The 17,591-nt window shown below is 44.2% G+C and overlaps 1 protein-coding gene across 11 annotated transcripts in view; it reads right to left on the reverse strand.

Moving 5' to 3' along the window:
* DENND1A (DENN domain containing 1A) overlaps window positions 1–17,591 on the reverse strand; it is a 531,128-nt gene that overhangs the window by 139,341 nt on the left and 374,196 nt on the right. For all 11 annotated transcript variants that reach the window (XM_082403252.1, XM_082403251.1, XM_082403250.1 and 8 more), the window contains one exon: window positions 9,292–9,417. In XM_082403252.1, the coding sequence (XP_082259378.1) occupies window positions 9,292–9,417 (126 nt within the window). The remainder of the gene's footprint in view (window positions 1–9,291; window positions 9,418–17,591) is intronic.

Genomic DNA, 17,591 nt, shown 5'->3' on the forward strand with positions numbered 1-17,591 from the left:
TTTTCTCTTATGCATTTTAGAAATTAATGCATTTCTGAATCTTAAAACCTTGGTACCACCACTCCCATTTGCCTGTAAGTGCTGGTGAGTAGTAACATGAATGAATAAATATCAAATAAATGCTGAAGGAAATAATTAAATGGGATTTCTTATAAATCCTTTATGCATTATTTGAGATAAAAGCTGAACTTTCATAGTTACTTCAAAAGACAGGAATAAACGGGGCAGAATCTCGTGTTTCCACTGGTTCCAGGTAGCCTGACACCTGCTGAACAACTATGGCCACCACCACTGTTCTAGAATGTGGCAGTCTCATCTCCTCCCCTTCCTCCTTTACCTTCTTGTCACCCAGGAAAGGTCATCCTCATTTAGTTAAAATCTGCTATCAACAAAAAGCTACATTATTGCTATTTTTCTCAATAGTCCTACAAGGTAGGCATTATTTCCATTTTACAGATGAGAAAATTGAGACTCAGGTCATCTTCTGGCAGATGACTGAGCCAGGATTAAAACTCAGGTGACTCCAAAGACCACACTCTTTCCATCACACTCAGGAGCCTTCTTAGCCACTCGGAGCCACAGAGCTACAGTGCTGGTCCCCGGAGCCCTGGTGTTGGGAGCCCCTCCCCTTAACCCTGCTTCATTCCCAGGACATGATCTTGACTTGGGATGAACACTGAAATGAGAAAAAATGGTAACCAGTAATTCACCAGCCCCTTCTCTAGTCCACCATAGACTCCTGTGTCAATGCATCTATTTAGCTGAGGCCTGTAGGTTTTGGCTATAATACCCTACCTACTTGCCTAAAACAAACTGGGAAACAAGAAAATCTTTCACCAACTTTTCCTACAGAACATTCATGGGTACCTATCCATGCTTCACAAACATACCACTGTCCACTTAAAAACAGCACGGGCTCTGTGTGGAAAACAATTTGGTGGTTCCTCAAAAAGGTAAACATAAAATTACTGTATTACCCAGCAATTCCACTCCTAAGTATATACCCCAAAGAATTGAAAACAGGGGTTCAGATTCTTAATAGTCAAACAGCCAATAGCATTATTCTTAATAGCCAAAAGGTGAAAACAACCCAGTGTCCATTAACAGATGAATGCATACACAAAGTGTGGTATATATATACATACAGTAGAATATTATTCAGCTGTAAAAGGGGATGAAGTTCTGACACATGCTACAATGTGGATGAACCTTGAAAACATTATGCTAGCTGAAATAAGCCAGACACAGAAGGACAAATATGATATAATTTCCTTTATATGAAATATCTAGAATAGGCAAATTCAGAGAGACAGAAAGTAGATTAGAGGTTACCAAGGGCTGGTGGAATGGGGCAATTGAGAGTTATTGCTTAATGATTCAGAGTTTCTGTTTGCAGTCATGAAAAATTTTGAAAATACATAGTGATTGGTGGTTGTACAACATTGTGAATGTAATTAATGTCACTGAATTGTAACTTAACAATGGTTAAAATGGCAAATTTTATGTTATTTATGTTTTACCACAATTTAAAAAAAGAAAAAAAGCAAGGACTCTGGAGACAGACATAGATTTGACTCCCAGCTCTACCATTGCCAAGCTGTGTGGAGAATCTCAGAGCCAGCCCAGAGGCGTGCATATCAGCCCCTTCCAGGCTTCATCTAATTTCTCCTTTCCCTTGGTCACTTCCTTATCTCATCTTGTTGTACTGTACATATTGCTTTAAGGTTCCTCAAGCTTTTTCTTTTTTAGCACAAGATACAGGCACAGACAAATTAGTAACATCCTTTATATATGTTCTGGGTATACTCTGCTTGCCTCGGTGGAGGGCAGGGAGCGCACACCACGAAGCACTCTTAATTCTTTCCATTTTGAGCTGCTCCTAGGCTGAGTCAACAGAAATCTGCTTCCTTACCATGTTGTGACAAGTTAGCACCCAAAGTCAGGCTCTTGCATGCAGACTTGTATTTCTTCTACTCAGAAGACATCGAAATAAAGCATATCAAAGCTTTATTCACAAAGATGTTTGGTGGAATATTAATGATAATCTCAAAAAACTGGGAACAATCTAAATGTCCGACGTGAGAGAGTGCTTACAGAAATTAAGGTAGCTGTACTTGATAGACTATTCTGCAGCCATGTAAAAAAGCCTAGGATGTAATAATGTTAAATGGAGGAGAAAAAAACTTTTAACTTAGATTTGAAAGCAACTTTGTAAACACTTGGCATAATGAAAAATAATAAGAATATACAAACTGTAGTTGAGGTAGCTGCGTTAGTTCAGTGGAACTACAGTGATATTTTAATTTTTCTAGTTTGTACATATTTTTCTACTTCTGTTACACTAAAAGCATATAAATACAGTTTGGGGTTTTTTTTTTAACCATGAGATCAATGGTGTTACTCAACCAGGAGAGAGATATATATAGTATTTTTCTGACCTGCTCCAACATAACCCTGTCCATTCATGCTTGCAAGCCAGGCTATCAATTTGCTTTTATCTTAACTTCTCTGTCTTCAAGGGTTTTGGGTGGATAAATATGACTCAGCAGAATCACGTGCAAAATCAGGGGCTGTATGGTGGATGAGGCCGGTGTACCCACAGCTGAATCTGGAAGCCGGGCCTCGTGGGAAGGACTCAGCAAGCAGCACTGGAGGAGCTGGCTGCTGCCTTCACAGCCTCCTTCGCGGTACTGACGCTGACTGTCAGTTTACTGTCCCCACCTCGGCCATCGCTCCCTGTGGGCAGGGCTGGGCTCCATTCATCCTGGGGGAGCCCAGCCAGCACACTGGCCCAGAGAGAGCCACACGAGCTTGTTGAATAAACAACTCTCACAGTGCTCCATCTATACTGGCCTTTCCACAGCTACTGGCACAGAACAGAATGGATCTTAAAGCACCAATTCCCATCAGTTTTGCTCTTTGATCTAACATTTACCAGGGACCTGCAATGGGCCAGACTTGGGAAAAGCACCTTCACATGCACTGCCTTAAGATGATTCCACGTAGCCATGAGCTATGAAATAAGAAACTATGGGCAGAAAAAAGGATGCAATTAAAGCACACAATTCTATTTTTGAAAGTTCTTTAAAACTGAGGGCACTGTATCTTCCAAAGAGAGGGTGGTGGTTTAGTCTTATTCAGATTTCAAGATGATATAATTTTGAACAAAGGAGTGAGGTAAAGTAAGATTCTTTTTAAAATTCATTCGTTCTCCCTAGGAGGGAGAAAAGGGGACTCGAGGCAAATTCAAGACCCACACTGCTATACACATCCTCCCAAAGTTGCAATCTTCTACCCAGCAGAGAAAGGATGCTTGGCCTAGCAATTAAAATCATTTGTCTTTTATCCCCTTCCTGCCAAAAAGGACCCCAGCCCTAACTAGTTAATCCCTAACACACACTGCTACTCCCAGAGTTGCCTGGCAACTGCTAGGAGGCGTGTCAGAGAGCAAGAAAGGCCTAAATAAATGAGCTGGAGCCTGGGCTGTCGCTTGACACGGATAAAGGGGGTTTTTCCAAATGGAGCTGCCTGGCTGCCTGTGGTTCTGTCATTTAAGTGGAGAAGAACAAGTTGGCTTGGCCGATATTGTTAAATACCTTGGGCTTTGCACCTGATATTCTCTGAGTGATTGAAAAATGGGTCACATGCCCTTGTGATTTGCCTACACTCTCCCCTCTGCCAGGCAGCACCGATCTCCAAAGCCTAAAGACAGGGCAGGAGCAATGTGTATGCACTGAACAGGGGTCAAGGGCCAACCCCGGCCCCACACACTTCTCTGTCCTTCCATTTCTTTCACCCATCCTTCCAACCACTGTTCCAAAATACATGCATTGATGCCTCTGCTATGCTATGACCCATGCCCGGCGCTGGAAATGCAGAGAAAGAGTTGTTAACGTGGAACACCAGGAAACCAGAACAAAGGCAGGCGAGAGGGTGGGGTGGAAGAAACCTGGGTTTTTGAGTCAGGCCGACCTGAGTCCGATTCCTGGCCTCTGCTACTTGCCAGGAAGTCAAGGCAACCTCAGTCCCTCTCCCCAGTCTGTAACGTGGACAGCAAGGGGCAGTCACGGGGAATTACTGAGACCACGGATGTAAAGCAACTCAGGGATGAAGCCTGTTGGAGGCCGCCGAGCAGGTAGGAGACTTGGCTGTAGCTGGACACCCTGGCGTCTCACTTTCTGATCCTCGGGAGGAATAAGTCACTTGGCCCTGAAGAGAGACCCTACCGGGGAGCCCACAAAGGCCCTCTGGCTCTGGGACAGGCACATGGCAGAAGGCACGGACGGAGAAGAGCAGCCTGGCACCTGGCACGTGGCCGGGCCTCAGCAAGGGGGCCACCGTCCTCTTCCCTTCCAGGCAGGGGAAAGAAAATAAAGCTTGAGACTCCCCAGCCAGCTGCGTTTTAAATTTTTTCCAGTAGGAGAGAAAAAAAAAGGCCAAGGAGTTGAAAATCTCAAGTAAGCTCTGGGCCGCAGAGGAGCTGTGGCCCATCTCTGCTTCTTGGTCTGGGGTTGGCCCCTCCTGAGGGGTCCTGCGGGAGCCGAGCAGAAAGGAGCACCATCGAGTCTGTGATGTTTCATGTTTTAAAAAACCCAAACCCTGTGACTTTTCAGTGACCCAAGTCCCATGATGGCAGCCGCGGGCCCAGGTGGGAAAAGCCCCCAGGCTGCACTGTGCGGGGCGCCCCATGGGCAGCCTCTGTGCCCCGCACGCTCCTCCCAGCCCGCCCCTGCAGGCAGTCTTCGTCCTCAGCCACGGACCGTTCTCCACTTGACCTGTCCCAGAGTCTCCCCTCGAGGCTACCAACCACTTCTGGCCACCAGCTTTCTCCTTCACTTTATGAATCGAAGGCCTTAAAGGTATTCGGGTCCTTTGACCCAGTAAAACCACGTTGGGGATGCCGCCAAGGGAAATAATTCAGACCATGGAATGAAGGTTTATATAAAGATGTTCACCACAGTGTAGTTTAAGATGGTGAAAGTTTACTGACAATCAAAAGGACCAGTGCTGGGATAATGTGGGGGGCCTCAGCGCTGGTTTCAGATGGCAAGAACCTGATAAAAATCTCTGTGAGTACGGCCCAGACATCTGCCTTTTTAAGAGCCCCACAGGTGATTCTGATCCACAGCCAGGGTTGAGACCGACTGGCGTCACCTGATGGGAGATGTGCAGCCAGTGTTTAAGAAGAGTTTTTATATGATATGAAAAAATGCTTACGATACACTAAAAGACAAAACTAAATAACAGGGAACTGGATTGCTTTGCCAGGAATATCTCAACTATCTAAAAGTAAAAAATCAAAACCCCAAACCGAAATGAAACAAAAACAACCCCAATCTTCCAACTTATCCCCCCTCCCCCTTATATATAGAAGAGATAACTAATAAGGACCTACTGTATAGCACAGGGAACTCTACACGATACTCTGTAATGGCCTATATGGGAAAAGAATCTAAAAAGAGTGGATATATGTATATGTATAACTGAGTCACTTTGCTGTACACCTGAAACTAACACAACATTATAAATCAACTATACACCAATAAAAATTTTTTAAAAAAGATGAGGCAAACAGGCTCAAAAACAAACAGACAAAACAAAACAAAACAAAAAACCCCCCAAACCCTAGAACCTTGGTGGAAACATGTTAACATGTTATCTCAACTCCAGATGATAGGATTATGGGTATTTTCTCATTTCTAGGCCTGTTACTTTATTTTTAAAAGATTTAATTTAATTTTATTTTTGGCTGTGTTGGGTCTTCGTTGCTGCATGCGGGCTTTCTCTAGTTGTGGCGAGCGGGGGCTACTCTTCGTTGCAGTGCACGGGCTTCTCATTGCGGTGGCTTCTCTTGTTGCAGAGCACGGGCTCTATGTGCGCGGGCTTCAGTAGTTGTGGCACGCGGGCTCAGTAGTTGCGGCTTGCAGGCTCTAGAGTGCAGGCTCAGTAGTTGTTAGCTGCTCTGTGGCATGTGGGATCTTCCCGGACCAGGGCTCAAACCCGTGTCCCCTGCATTGCAGGTGGATTCTTGTCCACTGCGCCACCAGGGAAGTCCCTAGTCCTGTTACTTTAAACCTTTTTTTTTTTTTAACCAAGAGCAGGGTTTTTTTGTTTTTTGTTTTTTAAAATAATCAGAGAAACAACTAAAGACAAGTGGCCCCATGAAAGACACCCTATCCCCTCAGCACTGTGCTGCCTGTCACCCAAGCAGGCTCACCCAGTCACCGTTCCCCATGCACCACCCCCACCATGTGGCCTGACTCTAAAACCCCTGACCCCTTCTTGAGCTCACATGCACTCTGCAGTCATTATTTTAATTAATCTCACAAACAATCTGGCATTGGAAGTGTTGTTATTCCATTTTTTAGATGAGGAAAATTGGCTATAATTAAATCTATGGTTTAAAAACCATCTAGATAACATGATGAGGCTTGGTCAGAAACTTTCAGGCCCTCTGGCTTCCCTCTTGGCCTTACAGAAAAAAGCCATTCTAGTACAGATAAATCAGACCAAAAGCACGAGAAGTCTGCCTTATTTCATTGATTCTAAGACACAAATTTCTTCACATCTTAACATCTCTGAAATCTGGATGTCTTACAACTGACGGCATCCTTCAATTATAATTGGCAGCACCCTTTCTTAATGATACATGCAATAGTGGTACATCTTATGATGGAATGACAGCTAAAATTCAATGAAATGTACCATGTTTACAACCAAACTCATCATCCTATCCTCAAAATGCTACTTTTAATGGCTATATAATATTCTATCATATGGATATATTTTAATTTACTTAACCAGTTGTTTATCATTATGGACACTTAGTCCGTTCCATGTTTTTACCATTATTAATCTGCTACTGGGGACACCTTTACTTCAAGCTTTCCCTTTTCCTACTATGGGCATCATCATTCTCTCCCTGATCCAAATCTTGGGAGACATTTTGACATTTTTTCCCCTCATCTCCCATATTTTTTCTATTTCTAGACTCATCTAGTCATTTCTTCTTCGTGGTAACTTTTCCTGGTGTAACCACTGAAGGGCTTTCTTCTGAGTTTCCCAACCGTCCCCTGGTCTCTGCTTCCAGTTTCCTTTTCAGTCCAGCACTGGATTACTGGTCAAACACGACTTCAGTCACATCTCACCTCTGCTCACACTCCTAGCCTACTATCCAAGGCTCTGTCAAATCTGGCTCCAACCTTTCCTGCAGCCCCATCTCCCCACCCAAACCCATGACTCCAGACAAAGGGGCCATGAAGGGTCCTGCCTCCAAGCCTTTGCTCACTCAGATAACTCCACGCCCACCACAGGAAGGGATGCTGCTGTCTTTCTTTTCGCAAGTTTCACCTTTCCTATGAGAGGTTTTATGGCTCACTTGCTCCTTATAACCATCTGGAAATGTAGAATGATAGGTATGCTTATTCTCATTTCACAGTGAAGAAACTGAAGTTTAGAGAGATTAAGTGCCCAAGTACAGAGCCAGGCTTTAAACTCTAGGACTTCCATCCTTAAATCCGATGCCTTTGAGAGCCAAGTGCAAGTACAACCATAAACGTCTCTGGAGGAGCAACTTTTGCCCAGATCATATACCCAGCAATATGTACCAGACTCAACAGCCTCTGGATTCTAGACGTATACATGACAACAATGATGTCATTGTAAGAGTGGAAATACTTCATGTCTATCAGTTCCCAGCAGCCTAAGGAAAAGACTGGGCCAGTTGTCCCATTCTCACTTTAAAGAGGGGAAGAAGACAGAATTTTCCTTGAATTATACCAGCTCTCAAAACAGCACTGAACCTGACTGGTTTGGACGGGCCCAAGGTCAGGACAATGAATCAGAGCCATCTGTCTTGGAGACAAGCAGGACGTGAGAAACTTGCTTTAAGCTGAAGGGCTTTTTAGGACCTAAGGGAAGTATTTCTTAGGAAGGAAAAAGAGTGCATCCCTTCTATTACGTGACCATGACATTGCCTGAAGCTGAGGCAGCCTAGCGAGTCAGGCCCAAGTGCTGGATGGAAGACAAGGAACAAGGTGGCATCAGGCTGCTGCTCCCTGAGCACCCACCGCCCCAGCCACTTCACAGAGCATGCGCCCTGGGTGAAGGGAAAACAAGGTGTTTGCTACCACTCTGTGCTTCACTTACACACGCAATGGAGTCATAATAGTGAAAAAGTACTTAGCAAGGTATAACTGTGGCTTATGAGGAAGCATGGTCAAGATTCACTGTCAGAGTTTGCACATGAAATGCACTGCCTGATATCTACTCATCTTCTGTCATTTAATCTAATAAAATGCTCTGGGTTAAAACAAAAACAAACATCCTGACCTACAGGCAGTGCGACCTGGGCTGGTCCCTCACAGCCACTCTGACTAGGCGGGTGTGGCTGCCATCTCCGCCTGTTCAGGTTGAAGGGAGCTCCGTGCTCCCTAGAGAAAAGGGCTGTCAGCAAGGTCCCCTCCAATGTCCTCTCCTATGCAGCGACCCAGGTCCCTGGGCCAATTTCTCCATTCTCCTTGGCCAAGAGGCTACGAGGAGGCAGATATCCGATAAAAGCTTCTCACTGAAGCTGGGCGAGCTGGTAGCTTCTTTGGTTTTAGGGATGACCTGGTGTCTTCATATCCGCACAATAACTAATCACCTCACGGATGAGGCCACAGAGGCTCAGAAAGGTTGAAGGGCCATGGAGGCAGAAGACATTATTCCCCAGTCCTCAGTATACTTGGTAGTCAATACATCAAGACCACTCTGGGAACCTCTAAGAAGTGAGCCCCCTGGATGCCTTGCTTTCTCAAGTGTGGAGTAGAGGTCCCTGTGCAGGAAAAGGGCGGTGAGGCACAGTGGGAAAGCATGGGCACTGGGCCGACCTACCTGGCCCCTCCACTGGTCAGCAAGTCATTGCTTCTGTGAGCCTCGGTTTCCCCATCTGTCAAGTGGAGATGATCACTGCTCCCTCACAGGCTTACTGGGACTCCTCAGTGAGAGCAGGTGTGTGTGCAGTGCTGAGCGCTGTGACCCGCAGAGGCTGCTACTGACCAGGGAGGGGAGGGGCCCTAACATCCACAGGAGCAGAGAGTGCGTCACACAGGGCAGCTCAGCTTCCTTGTGCTAAGAGATAGCGCGAGGGGAGGACACTTCCCCGGCCCTCCAACACACACACACACACACACACACACACACACACACACACACACAACCTCTTTTGGTGAATTCAACAACCAGATGAATAGCAGGTTTCCCGTGGTCCTGACCAAACACAGATTCGTGACATGCCAAGAAGCTACTCACCGGCTCTATTTTCAGAGCATTTCGGTAGCTGCCGAAGAAAGCGGCCTGGGCCTTGAGGAAGGCTCTGGCCACACCATCACCAGTTGTTGTGGAGACCTTCTTCAGCCGGTTCTTCAGTGAAGAGATCTGGTGACACAAAGGAGACAGAGGCTGAGGGCAGGGTCGGAGGAGGATGGCTGGCTACACCCAACACACACAGAGCTCTAGAAAACCCCCGGGATGGGGATGGATTTGACACATCAACTGCTGGGAGAACAAACACACATTCAGTATTAGGGCAGGTTTTTGAAATTTAAACAAATCTTGCTCCTATTAGAGAGTATCTAATAAAAACAAAAACAAAACCACTTTCTAAGCAGTTTCAATGTGCCAGGTTAATTGCTTTCACATAAATTTTCTTACTTAATTCTTTCAACAATCCTGTAGGAAAGGGATTGTGCTCCCATCTTACAAGGGTGAAACAGTCTCAGAGAGGTTATATTACATGCCTAGTAACAAACCCAAGAAGTGACCAAGTTGGAATATTAATTGAAGTCTTATAATCTGAGCCCAAGATACACAAATTTTTTTAGTTCCAATTCCATTTCCTCTTCAGATTACTTACAAATATTAGAAATAAATGGCTTATTTATAACAGATTATAATATATATTATCATATACCTCATACTCTAAATATATATTTATTAAATGTACTATAAATTATATATTTATTAAATATATATAAAGTATATATAATATGTATATTATTATAAACCTCATATTCTAAAGGAATAGTCATTACATAGACTTACAGAAACACACTTATATAGCTTATAGATAGGCACCCAACAGATTAAAACAAAATAGACAAGAAAGTCATGGCAAAGCAAAAAGGGAAACATGAGAAGTTGTGAGATTCTTTGGGTCCAAAGCAGTTGCACACATGAACACAAAATTTCCTGAAAGTGAGAATGAAAAGAGATTTTTTCCTATGAGTCCTCAGTGTAGGAAAGATTGTGTGACATGACGGTTGTTGCCCTCAACATCAGAGACAACATTAAGCTTCCTGGTCTGTTTCCAATATGCCATCCATCTCAGGAAGCCATATTGCACAACTTCCGGGCACACCACTCACACTATGTTCCATGTGAAAAGTGTCCCTGGAATTGTGCAACTTGGTAGCCTTGAGTCAATGGTGATACAACGGTGAGCAAAACCAGACAAGGGTCCTCCCCTCACTAAACTTATATTCTCGTGAAGAAAATACCAATACATATGACATTGCTACCATGACAAGCCTGTGATAGAGCTCACCAAAGAGGTCAAGGAAGGCTTCCCGGAGAGAAACAGGCTTAGACTGAGATCCGAAGGATGAGCTGAAGTAGTTAACTCGCGAAGAGGGAAAGGAACAGTGTACCAAACACGGGGATCAGCATTTGCAAAGACACTGTAGTGAGGAGGAGTTCAGAGACTAGGGAGAACTGTGGCTTCAGTGGAGAGAATGGAGAATATGGCTTAGAATGAGGATAGAGGGAAAGGCAGGGGTCAAGAGCTGTGAATACATTAAGAAATTTTTTCCTTCATTTTGAGATAAATGTAAAGCTAATGACTGTTTTTAAGCGTGTAGGTGACATATGAAGAGCACATTTCAGGAATCTGTATGGGACTTAGATATAGGACTACCTAACGGCCTGACACTATTTAAGGATAAAATTTAGGGTAAAATTTAAAGATGAAATAGGAAATTAGATGCAGGTGGTCCATGAATCATCTACAAATTTTTAATATGAATGAGTAATGATCATTTTTCTGGGTACAGGCTGTATAGCTATCCTCAGGTTCCTAAAGGTGCCTGTGAACCTAAAAATATTAAGAATCTGGGATGGATTACATACACTCTTGAAATGCTCCATGGACATTATTTCTTATTACCAAGCTTCTGATAAGGGGTTTGTAATAGCTTATTAAGATATATTTTACATATTATAAAATTCATTCATTTAAAATATATAATTCAGTAGTTTAGTACAGTGACAATGTTGTAGAACTATCACTATTATCTAATTCCAGAACACTTTCATCACCCCAAAAAGAAAACGCATCTTATTGGCAGGTACTTCTCACTGCCCACTAATCCTGCTCCCCTCCTCCCTCACCCCAGTCCTAGGTAACCAGTGATCCACTTTCTGTCTCTATGAATTTGCCTATTCTGGACATTTCTTACAAATGGAATCATACAATAGATGGTCTTTTTTGTGTGACTGGCTTCTTTCACTTAGCATACTGCTCATTATAAACATGTTTCATCCACACTGTAGCACTTATTAGTACTTCCTTCTTTTTCACAGTTGAATAATATTTCATCATATGGAAAGACCACATTTTAGCTCTTCATCAGCTGATGGGCACCTGGGTTGTTTCTACTTTTTGGCTATTATTATTAACGCTGCTAAAAACATTCATGTATAAGCTTTTATGTGGAGACAGCAGAGATTTTGAGGCAAGAAACCGAATGGCAAAAATCCTCTTTTGCCAGATCTTTTAAAATAAAAATAATCCGTGTTTACTGAGTGTAGGGGAAGAAATTCTGTGCTGCTGCTCAAGGGGCGTGCCACATGCTTGGACAATCTAGTGAGTGAAGGTGGGATGATCTACTTCTCGGCTAAGTCAGAAGGGACGGGAACATGCGGTGAGCAGGCAGCCTCCCCATCTCCACTCAGAGGTGGGCCAAGGAAAACAATTTTCCTCTGCAAGCAGCTTGGAGTCTGTCATGTGACACCTGGGTGGAAATATTCGTTTTATCGTGACCACCCCCCCAACCCCATTCTGGCACACATGCGCCCCAGCACCGCTGTGGTGAGAGCCCACGAGAAGCAGCGCAGGCCACTCAGTGCCCCGGCAAGTCTGTCATGGACCTCCAACTTGAAATAGCAATGTGAAAAAGAAATATGCTTTATTAAAATGTTAAAAATATTGCCCACTTCCCACCCTCCAAACAATAAAAGTCCTGCCTTTCCCGGGGACGAGGGTGACATTTCCATCCTTTGAAACAGTACAAGCCAGTGTCTCTCTTTTGTCTCCTCAAAGCCCTTGGGCCACCTGTGCCGCAGATTATTCCTCACTTAACCTTCCCTGGCCTTTTGCTTTCGTTCAGGAGGTGTTTAATTACCTTGGACTCACAAGGCTGCACTTCAGGTGAGCCTCTCCTAATGGCCTCATTACCATTTTACACAAAGAAGTCGTTGCTGATTGTGACTAAGCAAATAGGAGTGTGTGCCTTCCTGCCCGCCCCAGCTGCTCTGAAACCAGCCAAGTGGTCCTGGGCTCTTGGTGCCCCTGTGACCACTCAGGCCAAGACTTCTGAAGACCTCTCCTCACCCTACAACAAGGAGAAGCTTTTGTCAGCACTTCAAACTTTGAAACTTCAAGTATATGCACAACTGATAACTGGTGATAGCATACTGTCCTTTAAATAAAAGTGAGGAAGGAGAATCTAAGGCTTAAATAACCCACAGTCATACATCTAAAACCCAACCTGCTCTGAGTGCTCCTGGGGGTGCTGGTCAAATCATTAACATCAGGGATCATCAGACATAATTTGGGGGGACAGAAAAGCCAGCAAGGGTGGCTTCCTCCTTTAATGAGGTATCAGGAGGGAGACAGAAAACAAAGGGAAGAGAGTACAAAATTGAACTTGTCAGCATCTTAACTTCCCTCCTCCTCCTCTTTTCCCATCTTGGATACCGCAGCATCATCCAGCCAGTCTCCTAGGCTAGATTCAGATGTTAGATTCCATTCTTCTCCTTCCCTTCCCACAACCATTCTCCACATCTTACCACCCTCTTGCCAATATATCCTGAATCTCTCAGTGCCCATGACCTTGGCCCTGTGCTGCCCATCTTCTCTGGCCCAGATCAGTGGAGTAGTTTCCCAGATCAGATGGGCTCTCTGTCTTTAGTTTTCCTTCAATGCCATCCACCCATAGCTGTCCTAGTATTCTTGGAAATATATGGATCTGATCTCTATCAAAATCCTTCAATGCCCCCACCCTTGGCCATCACCACCTGCAGGAAAACATCCCAACTCCTCAGAGTAGTCTGTGACGCTTTCCTCAGCTGGTCTCGCTTCCCTTGGCCCCCCTTAATGGGTATTTGACTGACACTGAATTGCTATCTAGGAGCATATACTACCCTCCAACCCAAACACATGCTGACAACTCAGATGGAGTTGTCCCTTGTCCCTTTCTGTCCTACTTGTGAACATCTATTTACCCTTTGAAAGACCATCCAAGTGTCCATGAGTAGGGGCCTATTAGGTAAATTATACCACATCCTTGAAATATTGCATAGCTGCTAAAAAAAAAAAAAAAAAAGTGGCAGTACTCTGTGAACTAACATGAAAAGATGTCCACAAACTACACCCAAATGGGGAGAAAACACAAGTTACAGAGCAATGTATATAACATGAATCATTAAAAAAAAAAAAAATATATATATATATAAATCATTTATATATATGGATGTTTACATATATGTAGTAAGAATCTAAAATGCCACGTATCAAACTTTAACCATGTAGGGATGCTTTCACTTTCTATTTTATGCACTTCTGATTGTTTTGATTATGCTTTATAAAAAAGCATGTTACTTTTATAATAAAGAATTTAAATGAGGTATTTTTCTTTAATAGTCAAATTAAACATTGCCTTGGGTTAAGGGAAAGAGGGAATCCAAATGTCCCCTCCTTTGTGAAGCCTTCCCTGATCACTAAGACAGGCTTAATGACGCCCTGCCTGGGCCCCCTTGGACTGCGAGTTGTCAGTGAATTGTAGTGTCTACTACCTTTCCTGCTAGACTGTGAGTTCCTAGAAGGGCCAGCAGTGGTCCAGCAGTACTTGGCCCAGTGTCATCATTCAGCACTTTTTGCTAAATAAAAGAACAGATGAGCGAGTGTTTTGACATCTTAAAAGGCATTTCCAATGGCCGAGCCTCCGTGCTTGGAGGAAAGTCTAGGATCACATTCTTCAGTGAATGATCATTGGAAGAAATGGTCTCAGTTGGGAAGGACGGGGGGAGAAATTGATACTCATCCATTTCCCTTTTGCAGAAGGTCATCACTAAGATGCAACCAAAATTGCAAGGAAAATGAAGCCCTGGTCGCTGAGTGAATTAAAGTGGACAACGGGGCCAGTCTTACACAACACTGCACGTGCCACATGTCCAGTAACATAAGCAGCGTCCCCCCCCCCCATCCCGCACCCTCTTCCTGTTTACCCTGGTCACTGCAGGCTCTGCCTCTGGGGTCTCTTGGCTTCACTTGCTCCTCTATCGCCGTGCACTCCTCAGGCAGTAGAGTGTAGAGCTTGAGTCACAAAAGCCAAGTCTAAGATTAGAAATCAGTCTTCCCTACTTTCTTAACCTTTCTGAGCTTCAGTTTCCTTTGCTGTAAAATGAGGTATTTGTAACATACATACATTGTGAGGATTAAAATATAATGGATGTAAATGGAGAACAGACATAAAAAACTGCCTGGCTTTGTGTTTTGTTTAATTAGTACCTGGACTACTGCACCAGTCTTTCAACTGGTGGCCCTTCTCCTATTTTCTTCCTGGTCTAATCCATCCTTCACACTTTGAATTATCTTTCTAAAACGAGAGGTTGAATCATATCACTTCCTTCTTCTAAAATTTTCAGTGACTCCATGGTGCTAACATATAAAGTCCAAGTTCCTTAGCACAATATTCAAGGCCTTCTATGGGTTTGGCTCCAGCTCTGTTTCCAACTTTATCTTCTACTCAATCTCAGAGGCCTCAAAACTATCCCTAAGCCTGGGATACTCTTTATCTCATTCTCTAACAAAACTCTTCTATTAAAAAAATTCTAAAAAGCTGCTGACTTTCTGTGATGCCCTGTCAAAACAAATAGCTCTTTCTCCGGGCACATTAGTCTGTTACTTTGGTTGAGACCTAATCTTTGCAGGCCCCATGCTGGAGATTTGCTGGGAACAGAGCTGCATATGATCAGGGCCCAGCTCCCGAGGGCTTGCAGTCAAGCTCCCCCAGACCAGCCGCAAGTTAGCTTATTACTACTTCAAAAGGGGCTCTCCCATTGTATTCATCATCATATTTAGCTTTTTTTGTATAACCAGCAGCATACATATCTTCCTTCCCGCTACGATGAAGATAACCCTTGCAATTTATACCACTCAACAAGTATAAGATTGTTTCTTCATCACTTGGTTGCAATTTGTAGGGGGAGAGGAGAATAAGGACGGCATGCTATTCACCTAGCCACCTCTGAGACACTCCTATCCACCTCTTTCCATCAGTGCTGGCACCTTAAGATCTTTCAGTAGCTTCCCGGTTGCTCTGAGGATAAAGACAGTCCTAGCCTGGCCTGCAAGGCTCCAGCCTTTTTCAGATCCGAGGCTCCTGCACCCCCTCCATGGCTTCGGCCACACCAACTGGGTTCCAGTTGCCCTGGCCTCTATTATACTCCAGGACCTTTGGATAGGCTAACTCCTCTGTTTGGAGTGCTCTCTCCACCATCACCCCCTTGCCTAGCATTCAGCACCGTGCAACAGGCCTTTCCACAGATAATCGGTCACCTGTGTTGTCCAGTGTGGTAGCTGCTATTGAGCACTTGAAATGTAGCTGCTTCGACTGAGGAACTGAATTTTATTTCATTTTAATCAATTTAAATTTAAATAGCCACATGTGGATAGTAGCTACCATACTGGACAACCCAAGGCCCTAGATCAACTACTATTCATCCTTTAGATCTCAGCTCAAATACCACTGCCTCGGTCTGACCCCCTCAGATTAGGCCAAGGTTCCCTTGTCATATACTCTCCCTGTGCCTTTCCTTCAGAGACAAACAGCAAAGTGATGATGTATTATGTGACAGTCCATTAACGTCTGTCTCTTCCATTAGACTGAAGGTTCTAGGGAGGCAGGGACCATGGCCACCCTCAGTGCTGGCACAACACTGCAAGTAGAGATATAGCTCTTCTCAAACTCTGACTCAAGTCAGCCTGGGCAGGGGGTCCGCTTGCATTAACTGCTCAGTGTCAGAACTGAAGTTAAAAGTTTCTTTTTTTGGCAAATTAGACACCTGCAGTAGCTGGAAGGGGGGCAATAGAATTACTTTCTCTCCCCGCTTAAAAAATAGCCCTTAAGGACTAAGGCAAATTGATTCTTCCTTTCCTGAATAAACTAGACATCAAGGCTTTGTTATAAGATCTCCTGGGGAATGTCTGGGTCTGGAGAGGGGAGGAGGAACTATTGCCTTGTTTTCCCATCCTCAGGGGCATGTGTATATTGGCTCCTCTGCTACCTTCACGTGGGCAATGAAATGGCATGGTGCATCTCTCTGTGCCTTAGTTAGTTCTTGCCTAAATTTGAAGCAAAAAGTCTTGATATGTAAAGGCAATCTCACCCCACTCTCTTTCCCAGTAATAGTTTCTGAGAAAACCAGGAATTCATCAGGAAAAAGGAACAGGAACTAGTATTTATCAAGCACTCTACTAGATACCAAAAGCCATGGTAGGTGTTTTCATGCCCAGCACTGTATTAAAATTTCAGAACAAGTGGGCCAGGCAGGGACAGTTATCCCCACTATACAGATGAGAAAAGTGAGCCTCAGCCCCATCTCACACAGATAGTACAGCAAGGGGCAGAGGCTAAAGTCAAGCACCAGTCTGTCTTACTCCAAAGTCTGCGCTATTCCATTAATTCTTACTGCTGCCAGGATTTCTTAGACCAGCAAATTAGATTTGTCCACGATACTGGTTTATTTTTTTCCACAACTTAATATATCTCCATTATTGCCTCCTTTCATTCCTCGCTTTTCTGTTTCTTACTCGAGAACATGGTTGTACCTTGACCTCGGTTGGCTTTAATTGCTTCTTCTGCATCCCCTCAAAGTGCCTGGTTCTCCATGGGGGTGTGGGGGCTGTGCTGGTTATGCGGAGCTCCAAGCTGGGGCTGGCTATGACCCCAGGGGCCCAGGTCTTTGCTCCCTCTGTCTCTCCTGACATCTTGTGGGCCGAGTATTAAGTCGCAAAGTTAAGAGGTGAGCATTACAATTCTAAGCAGCTTTTTGTCAGACAAAAGGATCAATTTTCATTATGTGAGTGGCTACTTCACTACATGTTATAATGGCTTTGTTGAGCATCCTGAGAACAAACTATCAAGTCCTCAGGATGACATTCTTGGAGTAAAAAAGTACAATTTTAAAACAAAAAGGTCCATTTCTACTCTCTGCCAAATAAAGCTCAGGAGGAGTCTTGCACTCACAGTGCACTCCAGCCCCCTCCCTGC

The sequence above is a fragment of the Balaenoptera borealis genome (genome assembly GCF_965194805.1).
Source record: "Balaenoptera borealis genome assembly, chromosome: 8".
Lineage (NCBI taxonomy): Eukaryota > Metazoa > Chordata > Mammalia > Artiodactyla > Balaenopteridae > Balaenoptera > Balaenoptera borealis.